The following is a 15,224-nucleotide window of genomic DNA, read 5'->3' on the forward strand; positions in this document are numbered from 1 at the left end:
TAATGTGGGACAATTTTTTTTTGAGAAACAAACACACACACGTATAAGGAAGAGAGAAAAAAATTCTAACACGAATACACGTTACAACAGTGTAATATAAATTCTAAGTTGACTCCTTGATTCTTAGGTTTTTTAAAAAAAAGGGTTGACTCAAATATATAAATTCTTCGTTAAAAGAAGAAAAAGAAAAAGAAAAAAAAGGTTTTGGATCAAATTAATGAGGCCAACTCCTCTTTAAATACTAAAAATAAAATCTTTAATCGTTAATTTTTAACTTGAAATGGAAAGGATTTCGGGGGATATCTAAAAGTTCGATGGGTTTATTCTAGCTAAGATTTCAAAGTCCACGACCTACCTTATTACATGGTACTGATTGTAGTATAGTACCACCGTAAAACCCTAAAACTCATTATTTTATAAGATCTGGTCGTATACTTTTCTTTCAAATTCAGCGGTGAAAATCGGTTACTGGGGTTAGTTGAATTGTTGGTTGGGTGGTTTCGGCCTTCTGGGTTTTTCATCTTGTCTTTGAAAAATGGAGGGGTTTCAGAAATTGATTCCTAAAATCTCTAAAGAGATTAAAAATGGGTCTGACACTCCCCTTTTGAGTGCTGCTAGAGGAGGAGGAGGAGTTTCTGCCGCTTTATCTTCGACTGATCAGTCTCATGTTTTGGTCACCAGGCCTCCACCTAGGTACTTCCATTACGCTTCCTCTCCTTTCTTTTCTTTTTTTGTTTTTTTGTTTTTTGTTTTTGTTTTTGTTTATGTTTTTTGGTTTTTTTGTTTAGTTTCCTCTTTGTTGAAATGCTCTTTTTTATTTGTTTATGCAACTTGTTTTTCTTTTTTAAAACTAAGGTTTGACGATTGACATGCTCTTATTTATTTATTTATTTATTATTATTATTATGATGATGATATAGTTTCTATGTTTTGGGGGGGATTGAGGACTGAGGAGTGCCCAGTGGAAATTCTGTAGAAGTTTATTGCTAGAAAGGGAACCACTGTCTCGTTTAGTGTTTAGTATTTGTCTTAATTTGTTAATGACATCTTTTACCAGCTATAATGGTTTTTGGGAATGTGGGAAAGTGTAAATCAGATGGAGAGTTTATAGTGGCATTTTGATCTGTTCTATTACAAGTTTACAACTGATCTTCTGAATTAGAATGTGGTAACTAATTAGCATGGTTTTCATGAGTTTTAGTTATCGAATTAGTCAATGAAAGGATTCATTATTTATGGGATTTTTTTGAAATTTGATGGTGAAAGGACTACCGTGAGGTGTTTTTGGTGGCTTCTAAGGCCATTAAATATAGCTTTTCATTTTTCCCCCCTGATATTGCATGGATGCAACCAATAGTGCTTAATTTAATTTCTTTAACAGATAAAATAGTCCACTAACCTTTGGGGCAATTGTACTTCCCAAACTGATTTTACAAGCAGTATAGGAGTTTAGGTTAGCTAGTTTGCAGTATGAATTATACAATTACAATCTTTGGGCTATAGTGCTTGTTGAAATAACTTTTTTTGAGTTTTTAGAAACTCTAGGGAAACCAGAGTCTGATCAGCAGTTCCTCATTTCTCTTTTACCACTGCACACCCTTGATGCGATGGTCACTCCACAAGTATAAATGCTTGTGGGGTGTAGGGGGCAAGGCCGGGGTTTAAGCCTTCAAGAGGAAGCTTCACACGTGTATACACTAACATTAAGTTAAAGTAGAATTTCTATCTTGCATTAAAAAATGGAAAAAAAGAGTCTGATCAGCAGGGTAGTGAGTTCAACAAGAAAGCTCCCATATATTGGAAATTTCTATAATGATCTTGTTTGTCTCTTATTGGGAACTAATTAAATGCAATTATCAAATTCTTTTTCAATCTTTTCAGTTTTCTCCTGTAAAATAACAAATATTGATTGCCTGATTGCAGACAAGTGGTATCGCTGTTGACTTGCTCAAAGCTGTGTGCAATTTCATTTGTTGTTGGAGTTGTGTTTGGTTTCACACTGAAGCGACGTGTCAAACGCTGGGCTTCCAACATTCTCAAGAGGTTGAAAGATAATTGATGCCACCCTGTCCTTTCCATCTTATGCCAATTTCAGTATAATCATTTACAACTAAGTGATTTTACTGATTTTTGTTGTTTACCTCAGAATGAGAGCAATATGATATTTTCATCTCCATGACAAACAATTAGTCTTGCTTGATCAAAATAGATAAATGATTTACTGATTTTTTTTTGTTTTTTAAAATTCGGTGGCCAACCCTTATTAGTCTATTGAGAATCCATACCCGACCTTAATTTTTGGGACTAAAATTTCTTGTTAGTTTTAAGGGTTGCGGGTAAAGCAATTTAGAGTCAGTGCAGCTAGAAATTGACTATCTGTATTTCCTCTCATTATATAAAATTCTCATTTGTGTTGGTCTGCACTGGTAATTTTGTAAGATATAGTGCTTGTATTTACATCTTGTGAGCTATTATAATGGATACATAAATATCTTTTCCTTTAGAATCATTAAAATGGTTACCCAAAAAAAAGGTCGGTATTTTGATGGTGATCCCTTTATTTTAGAAATACTCCTTGTGAAACTCGAATCGTGTAGAGGTCTTGTTACTGAGCTCGTGACATAGCTTCTTCAGCTCCTGTGCCAAAACTGGCAACCCACAGTAGAAAACCCCTGCAAATTAACAACACTTTCCCGTTAAACCATTTCTTCATATCTGGAATATTTTTCATGTTTATATTACCTACATGTCTAAACCATTGTGGATTGGTGAGTCATTTGATCATAATTTTAAAGTTGCCTGTTTAGACCACACAAGCCACCTTCGTTGATAAATTAAAAATTAAATAACATAAAATAAGAGAACCTACCGCATTCTAGATCATTAAAGTTCTAATCAATTGCTGATTTCTTTTATATATCATTTCTTATTTTTTTCACGCATTAAATTGTTTCACTTTTACTTATGACCCCTGAATAGAGCTGCACGGTGCAAAACATTTCAAGCAAGTCTGAGCCCAAGTTTTATTGAGAGCTAAGGTGTGTTTATATCTGTTTTGTTAGTCTGGCACAGCAGCTGTTAACTCAGATGGTTGCCAGTGAAGTTCTTTCTTAATGGTGTGAACCTGGTACGCATGCATGGTAGCATATTGCTTTGTTAATAAAAAATTATTTGATTTGGTAGAGTATCTTTACCTACTGTCGCGTGTGGATGCTTTGAAGCTATTTTAGTGAATACTTCTTTCCAATTAGGCCTAGCAAAGTGCGTCCTTACCTGCCAAAAAATAAAATATGACTGTTTCGAGTATAAGAGTGCTAAGGACCTTCTATTGCCCAGTATCTGTGGATTAGCAACGTGATGGGATGGTAGAGCTATTGAGTGTGTGGAAAAACCGTCTGTTGTAAAGGTAGTGCAAGATCTTACTCGGGTGCCAGATAGGATGTCAACGCCATGTTTAGCATGGTTCAGAGCTTGAACCATTGTGATCAGGGTTGATCTCGCATCCTGCTCTTCATAAACACTTGTAAGGTAGTTGTGCAGCTCAATTTGACCCTAGGTATATATATGAGAAGATTAGGATGACACTAATTCTCCAGTTCATATGTAATAATTCAAAATGCATATATTTCTGTTGGGGAAGGACTAAAAGTTATTATTCATTACTTTGTGATCCATTTCTGCTACTTGGTCCATGACTCCTTTAAACCATTCAAATGATCCAGGTTCCCTGGTAACCCAGTAGAAATGAGCACTTTTGACCCTCTGCAACTTCTTGTTTCCGCTTCCTGGTGTCACATTTGAAGATGTATAACTATTCAGTCTGTCATCTGATCTACTCGTTTCTGTGGTTGAATCCTAGGTCAACAGTGGGTCAAAAAATCAAATTCCTGAAGAAAAAAGTGTTGTAAAAATAATGAAAAGTGAAGTGATATGCTTGAGTATGAATTCTTACCTGCTGTTCTTCTGTGGTATTGTTTAGAAGATCTCTAAGGATGCTTATAAAAGGAGTAGCTCCAATTCCAAGTCCAACTAGGAGCAAGACATCATAATTTTTGTAGTCTTGTGCTGGAGCCCCATATGGTCCATCAACTAGCAGTCTTGGATGGCTGCATCAACATAACATGGTAAGTTGAGCCTTTTCACATGTATTCTGTATTACCATTCCAGTCTAAAAGAGTAAAATTAGAATGCAATACCCACCTTGTCTGATCCTTTTGCCTGAGTAGAGTCTGTGGAGTACTAAGTTCGGCTGGACCAATAATAGATGGTGGTAAATGAGTACCCTCTGTGAAAATTCGCTTCAATTCTTGTGTCCAGTCGCCTGCTATCCGGATGTGAACACTTAGGTAGTCATCTCCTGATGCTGAAGTGATGGAAAATGGATGCCTGGAAAGGAAAAGGGATTGATTATCAGAATGGACGGTCTGAGAGTGGTAGCTGAATGTATGTCACTATCAGCACCAATACTACTCACCATTCAAATGGAGAGATTGTTGGGCATTGTAGGAATATGTATTGCCCACTTTCGTACGTAAATCCCTGAGGCTTGGACATGACTAAACTAAAAACATTTCCTGGTAGTACTGAAACCTGCAGTGATCAAGAGGTAGAACTTGTTGAACACTTATAGGTTTTTTTTTTTCCTTTTTTTTTCTTTTTTTGTCACTTATATTATACCCTCTGCTTGAATCAATTGCTCTTTTTTTTGTCAATTTACCTTTAATACTTTGACTGAATAACGCACTGATCTACACCTTCGCACAGTCCGCTCTACTATGTAGAGCAACAATGGAACAGAGATGTACATCCATGACTGTAAAAGTTGGCAAAGCATTCAGTTCCAATACTAGCAATCTTCTTCTGTCAAAACTGATAAAAAGATCATCATATTCCTAAGTTTCTTACCGTTTTTTGATCCCACTTTTGCGCCAAGAACAAGCAACTTCCATGAACAATTAGCAAAATATAGACAAGACCAAGAAGGTGATGAGAGTACCAGAATGCATTAAACCCCGTCAATCTGTTAAATGGTGCAGGCAGCTTCACCAGATTTCTCCGGAAGCCTCTTATTGCTAATGTGAATGAGATGGCCATTAAGACCACCATAGCAATCCCAGTCACCCCTTCAACCCCACTCAAGAGGCCTTTGTATGTGGGTCGTGTGTTTCCGACATCGGAAGCTATCAAGGCAAAATCTTCTGGAGATGAGTTTATAATGCGAGGAAAGTCACATGCTAGATGGGTTCCCGCATGGGTGAAGATTCCAATGGCTATAGCACATGCAATCGTCTGTGAAGAGTGAATAACAAACGAAATGACAAAAATTACTTATAAACACACTTGAGAATAAGTGGCTTTTGGTAATTACCTGGTATCACACCCTTTATTTATTTTATTTTAGAAAGGAGGGAACAGGTTTTAAACATGGAATAGAAGTACTAAAATGGTAACATAGGTACCTTAGCTTGCGTTACACACCTGCCTTTTGAGCTATTAAGGCTTTTCCAGTATTTCATATATATATATATATATATGCAAATTCTTGCTTTAGTTATTTACAGCTTTTGATTTGGGTAGCTAGTAAGATTGAATAACGCTGGTGGTGGATCGAATTAGCCTAAATATAGAAATAGACTAGGTTAATTTCAACATCAAACACTTCGATCTCTCTCCCTCTACATATCTTGGAAGGTTTATTAGTAAAGCTAGACTGAATCAATCTCATCGAAAACTCAATCCATTTTTAATCTTTTTAAACCTTTTGTTGTGAAGAAATGCATCTATTTGTTTGAGGAAAGTAAGATCATTTTGACATTCTACTGTGTCAGCAGTGATTGCTTTGTAAGTTTTACCTTGTGGAAATTAATGTTGTCGTCAAAGGGGATAAGGGACCTGGCTCTTGTGGACCGAAGCCATGTGAGAGTGTTTCGACAAACTGGTAAGAGTATGAGAGCCATGTTGAGTTTCAGAGTCTCTGCAGCCCCTTTTGCAGTTGTCACGCAATAGCCCATGACTTGAAATGCTGCTCTATTTCTATATTGGTTGAATTTCAAGGCGAAAAGGCCAGCCATGACAAAGAACCACAACATCAAAATCCAGCCTCTCTGCCAATTCTCTAGTATGTGACCCTTTAGTGTTCCGGTAACTCTTCTCATCACATTCTTGGGTCTGAAGGAACCAAGGTTCTGACTCCAGCCTACACTTGCTGTGCTCAGTGGTCTGCTATAATTCATGTAAGTGTCTCTTTGTAGGAGCAGCGTTTCCAACTGCCATAACTGAGTAAAGGGTACAAATCAGACCGGAGCAGCAAATATGTTAAATTCTTTAAATCATTTAAGAACTCAAATGACTTATTTATAAAGTTGCAGCAATAAATAATTACTATCTAACAGTGGCATGATAGCAAGTTGAAAAGGTTTTATATACCTCAATGTATCCTAGTTTTTCCGGATCTAGTTCTTCCATTATTAACGAAGCGTAGTCTTCAGCCTGTTCTTTCAACTTGGATAGCTTGTTTGCAGAAGCACTGAGCATTATAAGCTGTAATTAAATGAGAGTAACATAGTAAAGCTTAACATGCTAAAATGTAAAACATGAACTTAACATGCCTTTTTTCAAGGCTTTCATCAACTCTAATTATTAATTACACGCCACTGAAAACACCACAAATGATGTCATTATTTAAGATCTATCACTTGAATGAAGAAAAATAAATAAAAGTCAAGTTTTTTTAAGAAAAATAAATCCAAGTTTTTTATTAAGTAATTTGCGTTTATATATATATATATATATATATATATATTTATATATATCAAGTAATTTACACGTTTTATGCCAGTTAATTTTACAAAGCCACGTGTATCAGTGTATGACATAACACAATCTTTTTACAACTAAAACAGTTTTTTTCTTTTTTTTGGTTTTTGTTTTTGTTTTTGTTTTTTGTTTTTTTGTTGTGTGTGTGTGTGTGTGGGGGTGGAGGTAACAACCAAAACAGTTCTCACCTCTTGAATCTCCTCCCTTGTAATTCTTCCGTCCTCATTGATATCCGCCCTGAAAAAACGGAAAAACGCATTGAATTTTTTTTTTTTTCTCTTTAATATTAAGTCTTGCGCTTGAATCAATAATGGTAGGAATGAATTTGACAATAACAACTTGGATAGAATTGTTTAATATACGTAACATGATAGAGACTATAATTGCCTAACTTATGCAAGGCAAGATAAAATTGTTTAATATAAACGTAACATGATTGCTTAACTTCTAAATAATATGATTGCTTAACTTTTGCAAAGCAAGTAGTATTATATGAATTTATTTTACCGCCATGTCCAGGTAACATTTAGGGCATGTTGGGTAGACTATAATAGGTACTGTAATATAATAGTTATTCCTATGATTTAGCTATTCAATAGTTTGGTTATGTTTTTATTACAGGGAATAGTCATTTGTTATGAATAGTTATTCTTTAAAATGAGGAATAATTATTCCTCTCTAAAAGGGTTGTAATAATTATTTCTTAGTAGATGTAATAATTTCTAACATTAATATATTTTCAAATGAATAACTTTCCATATCTACCTAACAACTATGGAAATAAAAAATCATCAAAAAATAACTCATCTCTCTAAAATTTAAAATATATTATTTTCTAGAAAATATATTTGTATGAATGAGATATTTCCTAAAATAGATCATAAGTTTTATTCTATTGTTACAATTCACAACCAAACTAATGAATAAGTTTAGTTATTTCATTACAACACATTTTATTTCTGGTAATAAAGATTATCATTCTTGTTGTATTCCACATTCAATATACCAAATATACACTTATATTTTCGAGGGCAATAACATCTCAGATATATTTAACTGTGGATTTCAGAATTTAAATTCTGTAAAAGTATTCTCAACAATTTAGTCTACCTTTCTTCGTAAAGAAAACCAAGATTTAAATCTTTTTTTGCTATTCATGCAATTATTAAATAATCACGGTTTATTTTACATTCACGGTCACATGCATAGCACACTCTTCAAAGTTTGAAATTGTGACTTGAAATCACTTTTTTCTTGTTTTTTGTGAATATATATACTCTATGTGTGATAGATTAATAGTATTTTTCCTTATAAAAAATGGAAAAGTTTTTTTTTTTTTTTTTTGAGATAAAATGAGAAAAGTTAATAGACTGATTTATGAATACTTTTAGAAACTTTTATGAAAAAAAAAAAATTTGAAACTGATTGTTTTTACAGTATTTTATATTTTTTTTTATGAAAGTAGTGTTTTAATTTTTCTAAAAGAGATCATTAACAAATGATTATGAATGTTCCTTGATTATGAATTATTTTTTGATAATATAATACAATTAAAATTCAATTTACCACCGCCTATGATTATGAACTCATGTGCCTGGAAGTTGAAGTCAGAAGGAAAATTTAAAAAAAAAAAAAAAATGAAACGGAAGCGAGTGCACATACATGTCAAAGAAAATCTGAAGTCGCGCGTCAAAACTCTGATCCGAAATCTGTAACCAGAAATCGCGTAGCTCTTCTTTCGTTATCCTCGCTGTCTTCTGTCTCCTCCTCCGTGCCAATGCATCGAATATCCCCACCGCAAACTCTTTCGAGTCAACCATTCCTACCAACCAAATCACACTCTTAACGATCAAATTTATGAACTCGATCGACCGAGCAAGAAAATAATAAAACAAACAATAAAATTTATTTGATAGCAAATATATATATATATATATATATATATATATATACCTATGCATTCACCGAAATCTTCTCGAGAAAGCAAACCGTCCTTAGCGAGTTTGTAAAACCTGGACTCAACTTTCCTCCATAACTCTTCGGAATCGCAAGCTCTAGTACTTGTACTTTTGCTGATGAATCTGAGTCCTTTGAGAGCTTGCTGCGCGTTCGATCGCGATCGTTGAAGACTCGCTTTCATTCTTCGAGCATCGCGAGCCGACATGATCGTATTCTCTTCTACTGCATCCTCCGAAGCAGTTTCCGACCCGTTAGACGAAGATCTCAGCCACGGGAATTTTCGGCGAATCCTCGACGTAATCGACAGGTTCCTCTCGAGTGACGGCGGCTGCAACTCGTCTCTCGTCGGACTTACGCTGTACCTGACGACTGAGTCGTCTTCGAGCTCTAGCGTGACTTCAACTAAGTCTTGCGAATTGCTCTGTCGTCCAAGGCCGTCGAAAAATATCGGCAGCATTTCTCCGCCGCCGCCACTGATGGTGGTGGAGTCGTCGAGATCGTCCGGTAGATCGAATGACCGGTTGTAATTGGATTGCTTCGACGACGATCCCGACGACGCCGATAACCTCATTCTCTCTCTATCAGGTAAATCCAAACTCTATCAGCTCCCTTAATTAAGACACATTACACAAAGAAAGAGAGGAGGTTTAGAGTCTATGCCTGGTTTGGTCGACAATGAAAAAAACCAACAAAACAGACCTCTCAACCAATCTCAGCACACGATTTCAACGCCTGATTATAGAGTAGTTACAGATTGATATATATTTTCTATTTTTAAAAAATAAAACATTTGCACCAATAATGAAACAAAGATAATGGAATATATAAACTGTGTTTGATATAATGATAACAAGAGACAGAGAAAGAGGAAGAGAGTGAGATTTACAGGTGTTATTTGCTAGTGAAACAATGGCAACGATACGTAGAGGTAGTGTTTGATTTTGTTTGTTGTTGTTGAAGAATTAAGACAATTTTGTATAGAAACAAAAAGAAAAGTGGAAATTAAACAAGAGCGGGGTTGTCATTGAATAAAATAGAAGGGTTGATAGAGTGAGTGAGTAAGGAACACCTAATTTATAAGCAGAGGTCAAGGGGTAAGGTGAGCCTTAACAATCGTTACTCTATTTAATTTTTTTCACTTACTGTTCTTATACTCTTTGTATTTGTTTTTTTTATGAATAGAATTGCATTTCTTGATGTCAAATTCATAGAGCCAATTTTTTTTTAAATTTTTTTATACTAATTTAATCATTGTATTTAGCCCTTAATTTCTGATCATAGTTGTAATAATTGCCTTTTTGTTTAGCAGATGGAAGTACCCACCTATAATATTTTGGTCCATTGACTAGCAAATATAAGTACTAACTTGCTAGATAACTCAACAAGAATAGGACAATCTTAATTGTACTTAATATATGTTAGATGAAAACTGATGATGTGTGAATTGTCAATCCTGTAAGTTCGTCCAGATAATACTAAATCCTCACCACTATTCTTGCAAACGTAGAACAAAGGAACTTCTAAGGTGGTCACCGATGTGGTACCTGCCACAATGTCTCCGATACCAAAGTTAGTGTATAGAAGCTTTCAGAGAGAAATAAGAAAGTTCTAAATATCAAAGATATTTGGGTTAAAGTATTCTTTGGGTGAAATTATGTACTTTCTTTGCCTTCGATGAGTGTGTATATATAGCTTCATAGTTTCTAGCTGTTGGGGCCTTAAAATGTGGTTTTAGTGCTCTTCTTGTAATGCCTTAGGGCTTATTAATACGAGTTTTGATGAGGCTCTAACGGTCTGACAACTAGTTGGTAACTGTCCGAGGTATTGAATCCTCTTATTAATGACTTGCCTGCCTTCATCCATGTTATGTCGAGGTGGACGAATGTATTTGATGAGGTCGTCCAAGGAAAGAGGGCCCGTCAGTCCCATCAACTGCCCCTCAGGTTCCATGGTCGTTGTGGTGTGTCAAGACGATCATCGGAAGGTGAAAGGTTTTTTGATCAAACATGGCTCTTGCGGTTTTGTTCTACATTTAATGCATAGTGGCAGCGCCACACATATCATGGTCACATGGCGTGTTTTGACCAGTGGAGTTAATGTCCCATTTGTGTGACTTTTGGGTTTCTCGCTGAATTTCAGTTTTTTAAGCCCAGTTTTTAAACTTCCTCTCTTTCCTCTTCACTTTTTCCAACTCTCAATCATTGCTTTGTGCTTCTTATTTTCCAATTTGTTGCGGTTTTCTTCAAGCTTTCGCATTTTGTGGTTGAGCTTTTGCATTCTGTGGTTGCTTCCTTTGAGGTATGTCTCTCTTTTCCCTTTTCCTTTGCTTTTATTTTTGGAATAGATAGATTGTTCTCAGTTTTTGATTTCTTTTCTGTTTTGGGGCTTTTAGGATTATCTTCTCTCTTCTTCTGTTTTCTGGTTTTCCATGGTTAGTAACACTAAAGTTAGGATAGCTTTCCCCTCAATTTCATTCCTCTTTGTGCATTTGGGGGTTTCTTTAGGTGTTTCCCATACCTTTCTCCCTTTAGTTGTAAACTTTGTCTTTGAGGGTAGTAGTTTAGGCGCTGTGTTGGCTGATTTGGTCCCCTTGCTATGTCAGTCAATTGATTGTTTCGAGGGTTTAGTGAGTGAGTGAGGAGCAATGTCTGAGGTGAGATCGAGTGAGCTTAAGACGGGGTGGTCATCTAGCAACAACCCTGTGGAGGTGGAGGAAGACATTGCAATCTCCATCCTTTAGGAGGTTACGACTTTCCATGCCCTTAGGTTGGCCAAGCTAGGGCTCACAGAACAAGCAACGGATGAAGTGTTAGCTCCCGATCCATAAGCAAGCCATTCCCGGAAGGAATTGAGGCAAGCGCTTACCATACCCAGGCTCTCCGCTCCTAGTCACTAAGTAGTGCTTGCTATTCTGTCCTCCGGGGAATTCAACCAAGAGGTTCTTTCTTTCTCTCATGTAATTTCGCCTGCCCGTTCCACTTCCGTGCCGGAGGAAATGGGATTCGAACCCATGATACAATCTTCTTGTATGTTGATTTAGGTGTGTAGTCTAAACGATGAGATGCTTTCCAAGTTCAAGGGTAGGTTCCAATTTCCTGATAGGGTTAGGGTTCCTTTTCCTCATAGGGAGGAACAAGCTTGTCACTTCTCGCCTGAGGAGGTATGCTTCTACGAGGTTGCTTTCTTGAGCGGGCTTAGATTCCCTGTCCACCCTTTTATTATGGAGCTTCTAGGCCATTTCGACATTACTCCTGGGCAACTTATGCCCAATTTGTGGAGGATAGTGGTCAGTTGTATGGAGATATGGTTGGCTACTGCTAAAGGAGATATGATTAAGGTGGATGAGCTTGTTTATTTGTACTATTTAAAGGAGTCCAAGGAACATGGGTACTACGAACTAGTGCCTTAGGAGAGGAAGACTAGGATCATTCAGAACTTGTCCTCATCATTCAGATACTGGAAGTCCTAATTCTTTTGTGTCCGAGGATGACTGGAAGACTCCTTTTGGCGAGGTTTGGGGTGATCTCCCTAGGTTGCTTCGTCAGTGGAGAATCCCGAGTCTAGGTACGTCGTTATTTCTATCAGTCCTTTGTCTTTCATTCTTTTTGTGTTCATTCTGTCAGTACTAATTCTTCTGTTCTTTGTCTCATGTGATTAAGAGACACCTCAAACTTAAGAGCAGGTACAAGCAACATGTTGAGGTTGTTATTAAGTACGCGAAGTCAATTGACGACTTCAACGATTTGGTCGATCCTCGCACTTTGGCTTTGTACTACCTTGGCCCGGAGCCTTCCGCTTTCATCCTGCGCATTATTGAGTTTGAAGAGAAGAAAAGTAAGTATTGATGATGTGTGAATTGTCAGTCCTGTAAATTTGTCTAAATGATACTGAATCCTCATCACTATTCCTGCAAACGTAGAACAAAGGCTCTCCTAAGGTGGTCACTAGTGTGGGGCTTGCCTCAACGTCTCTGATGCCAAAGTTAGTGTATAGAAGCTTTCTGAGAGAAATAAGAAAGTTCTAATATCAGAGATATTTGGGTTAGAGTACTCTTTGGGTGAAATTATGTACCTTCTTTGCCTCGGATGAGTGTGTATATCTATCTTCATAGTTTCTAGCCATTGTGGCCTTAAATGTGGTTTTAGTGCTCTTCTTGTAATGCCTTAGGGCTGATCAATGCGAGTTTTGCTCCAATGGTCTGACAACTAGTTGTTAACTGTTCGAGGTATTGAATCCTCTTATTAATGACTTGCCTGCCTTCGTCCATGCAGTGTTGAGGTGGACGAATGTATTTGACGAGGTCATCCAAGGAAGGAGGGCCCGTCAGTCCTATAAAAAAGTACGACAGGACAAAAGTTGAGAGGTTGATGATAAATTATCTTAATTGTATCCTAATATTATTTTATCTCTGGTTAATGATTAACCAAAATACACTAGAGAGAGTGTGTGTGTGTGTGTGGAGAAGTTTCCTTAATTTATTGTCTGCATAATGTTACTAGCTAGCCAATAGGACTTGATATTTTGGTTAAAGAAGTCAAGTGAAAGTTGTCATAACTTGCTTAGAGCATTCCCATTGAAGATGTTGAAAGTGTTAAAATGCTATTTTATAGTTCAAAACACTAATATGTGCTCTACATTAAAGGTGCCAAATCTTAAAAGTTTTAGCAACTTGCTACAGTTAGGTGCTACACCTAACACCTTACTGTATGTCACAGGGTCAATTTTTCTCTTAAATTTTCTACCTGTGATGGCACTAAGCCCACTGACTTAGTCTCAGCCAATGCTCCACACTCACACATTGCAGGAACAGTTTGAATAGAATTATCAAGGAAATGCACACATACAGAGCACACACAGTATTTACAGGGCACCAACCCCAACCTTTATTACTCAATAACAAGTACAAAGGAAGCTTGGAGAATACACACAGAATTCTCTAAGCAAATAATACACTCTCTGCTATTGACAACCTCAACAGCCTAGGATAAATATACAAAATAAACTGTCATAACAGTTACTACCAAGTAACTGCCCCTTGTCTAGGACTTGCTGCCACATGTAGTCTAACTTAGGACACCTTCACTGATGTTGTCTTGGCCTGCCTTACATGCTTCCAGCCCTTACACAGCATGTCTGAACATCCACAAAGCCTGGAAATGTTTGGTAACTGCCGATAACTGTTGCTGCACACTTTGCACATGCTAGCCCATTACTCAGCACATCATCATGAGGCTTCTGCCCATGTTCCAGCAGCCCACACATAATGGTTTCACCATGTTTTGGAAGTCTTAGCCCTCTGCCCAAGCCCTTCTCATCAGCATCACAACCCACATAACATGTTCATCTACAGCAAACAAAGTGACTGCCATCAGCCTACTCATACAAGTCCATGCATTTAGCCAGCACCAACTAGCCCAATGTCTTGCACAACATATCATCATCACAGTAGCCTAGCACTGCCTTGCACCCAAACCACCAAGTCCACATACAATGCAACCACTAACCAAGCCATCATGCCATGCACTACCACGTAGGGTCAGCACACCACCTACTGCTGCCCCTCATCATGCTCATCAATCTGAATCCAGTAGGGAGGCCAGGCTTATCCCCCTCAAAGAGCAACTAGGAACTTCACTAGATAGGCAGAATGAGCCATTAGTGTCTTAAGAAAACATTAAGCCATGTGATTGGCTTGATGTTGTCCAAGCACTCCAATTCCTTATGCCATCATCAGCAACTTGTAAAGATCCTAACAAACCACCCCCACCAGAAGAAGCCAACGTCCTCATCGAGAGGGTATCCTCAAATGCCTTCACCTTTTTCTCAAACTGCCACAATGTAGATGCTTTCTCCTAACTTACCTCTGATTCAGCCACCTCCTTCCATTTCACTAAGTAATAAGCTATCATATTTCTTCCCTTTCGATAACCTGTTACCTTCATATCAAGGATTCTGTCCATTTCTTTATCAAACTGAACCATGATAGTAGGCGGGGCACACTTTGCCTGATTCCTTGCAGGCTCTTCTGCACTATGATAAGGCTTCAAGACACTAACATGAATTGTTGGGTGAATCTGCAACCTTTCTGGCAGCTTCAATTTGTAAGCCATCGCACCAACTGTTTTTACTATCTCAAATGGACCATCATACTTAGGAATTAAGCCTTTGTGAATTTGCTCACTTCGAAACTTCCTCCAAATCTGTAGTGTCAATTTTAATAGCACCTTGTCCCCCACTTGGAACTCAAGAGGCCTTCTTCCTTTATCAGCATACTTCTTTATTCTTCTTTATTCTCCTCTGTACTTTCAACAAGTTGTCTTGTGCCTCATGCATTAGCTCTTGCTTGTTGACAGCAAATTTGTATGCTGCAGGACATTTGCCACTTAAACGCTGTTTAGCAATCTCATGAGGTGTGAGAGGCTGCTGCCCCATTGCCAACTTAAAGGGAC

The 15,224-nt window shown here is 37.3% G+C and overlaps 2 protein-coding genes across 3 annotated transcripts; one reads left to right on the forward strand and one right to left on the reverse strand.

The window, feature by feature from the left end:
- Positions 1–247: 247 nt before the first annotated feature.
- Positions 248–2,415, forward strand: LOC115969554. The gene is made up of 2 exons (XM_031089230.1): positions 248–693; positions 1,924–2,415. The coding sequence occupies exons 1-2, from the start codon at positions 536–538 to the stop codon at positions 2,057–2,059; spliced, it is 294 nt and encodes a 97-aa protein (XP_030945090.1). The 5' UTR covers positions 248–535; the 3' UTR covers positions 2,060–2,415.
- LOC115969552 (respiratory burst oxidase homolog protein E-like) lies at positions 2,369–9,804 on the reverse strand. Of its 2 annotated transcripts, XM_031089227.1 has the most exons (15): positions 9,662–9,804; positions 8,770–9,384; positions 8,479–8,638; positions 7,005–7,053; positions 6,427–6,540; positions 5,853–6,275; positions 4,906–5,289; positions 4,718–4,813; positions 4,475–4,590; positions 4,201–4,386; positions 3,953–4,106; positions 3,664–3,855; positions 3,424–3,552; positions 3,195–3,273; positions 2,369–2,672 (listed from the first exon to the last, which is right to left on the reverse strand). In XM_031089227.1, exons 2-15 carry the CDS (start codon positions 9,344–9,346, stop codon positions 2,563–2,565), a joined length of 2,769 nt encoding a protein of 922 aa, XP_030945087.1. In that variant the 5' UTR covers positions 9,347–9,384; positions 9,662–9,804; the 3' UTR covers positions 2,369–2,562. The 2 variants fall into 2 exon arrangements, with proteins under 2 accessions (XP_030945087.1, XP_030945086.1); XM_031089226.1 differs by having other exon boundaries at positions 8,770–9,804.
- Between the last annotated feature and the right edge of the window lie 5,420 nt (positions 9,805–15,224).

The sequence above is a fragment of the Quercus lobata genome, chromosome 11, assembly GCF_001633185.2.
Source record: "Quercus lobata isolate SW786 chromosome 11, ValleyOak3.0 Primary Assembly, whole genome shotgun sequence".
NCBI lineage: Eukaryota > Viridiplantae > Streptophyta > Magnoliopsida > Fagales > Fagaceae > Quercus > Quercus lobata.

Bases quoted from the DNA above. Each gene is read 5' to 3' on its own strand.
- LOC115969554 (XM_031089230.1), top strand. From the start codon at position 536: ATGGAGGGGTTTCAGAAATTGATTCCTAAAATCTCTAAAGAGATTAAA. The intron at 694-1,923 runs GTACTTCCATTA...GCCTGATTGCAG, and splicing joins GTCACCAGGCCTCCACCTAG to ACAAGTGGTATCGCTGTTGA.
- LOC115969552 (XM_031089227.1), bottom strand. From the start codon at position 9,346: ATGAGGTTATCGGCGTCGTCGGGATCGTCGTCGAAGCAATCCAATTAC. The intron at 7,054-8,478 runs GTATGTGCACTC...CCGTTTTTTCAG, and splicing joins CTTCAGATTTTCTTTGACAT to GGCGGATATCAATGAGGACG. The intron at 2,673-3,194 runs GTAAAGATACTC...GTTAATTTGCAG, and splicing joins GCATCCACACGCGACAGTAG to GGGTTTTCTACTGTGGGTTG.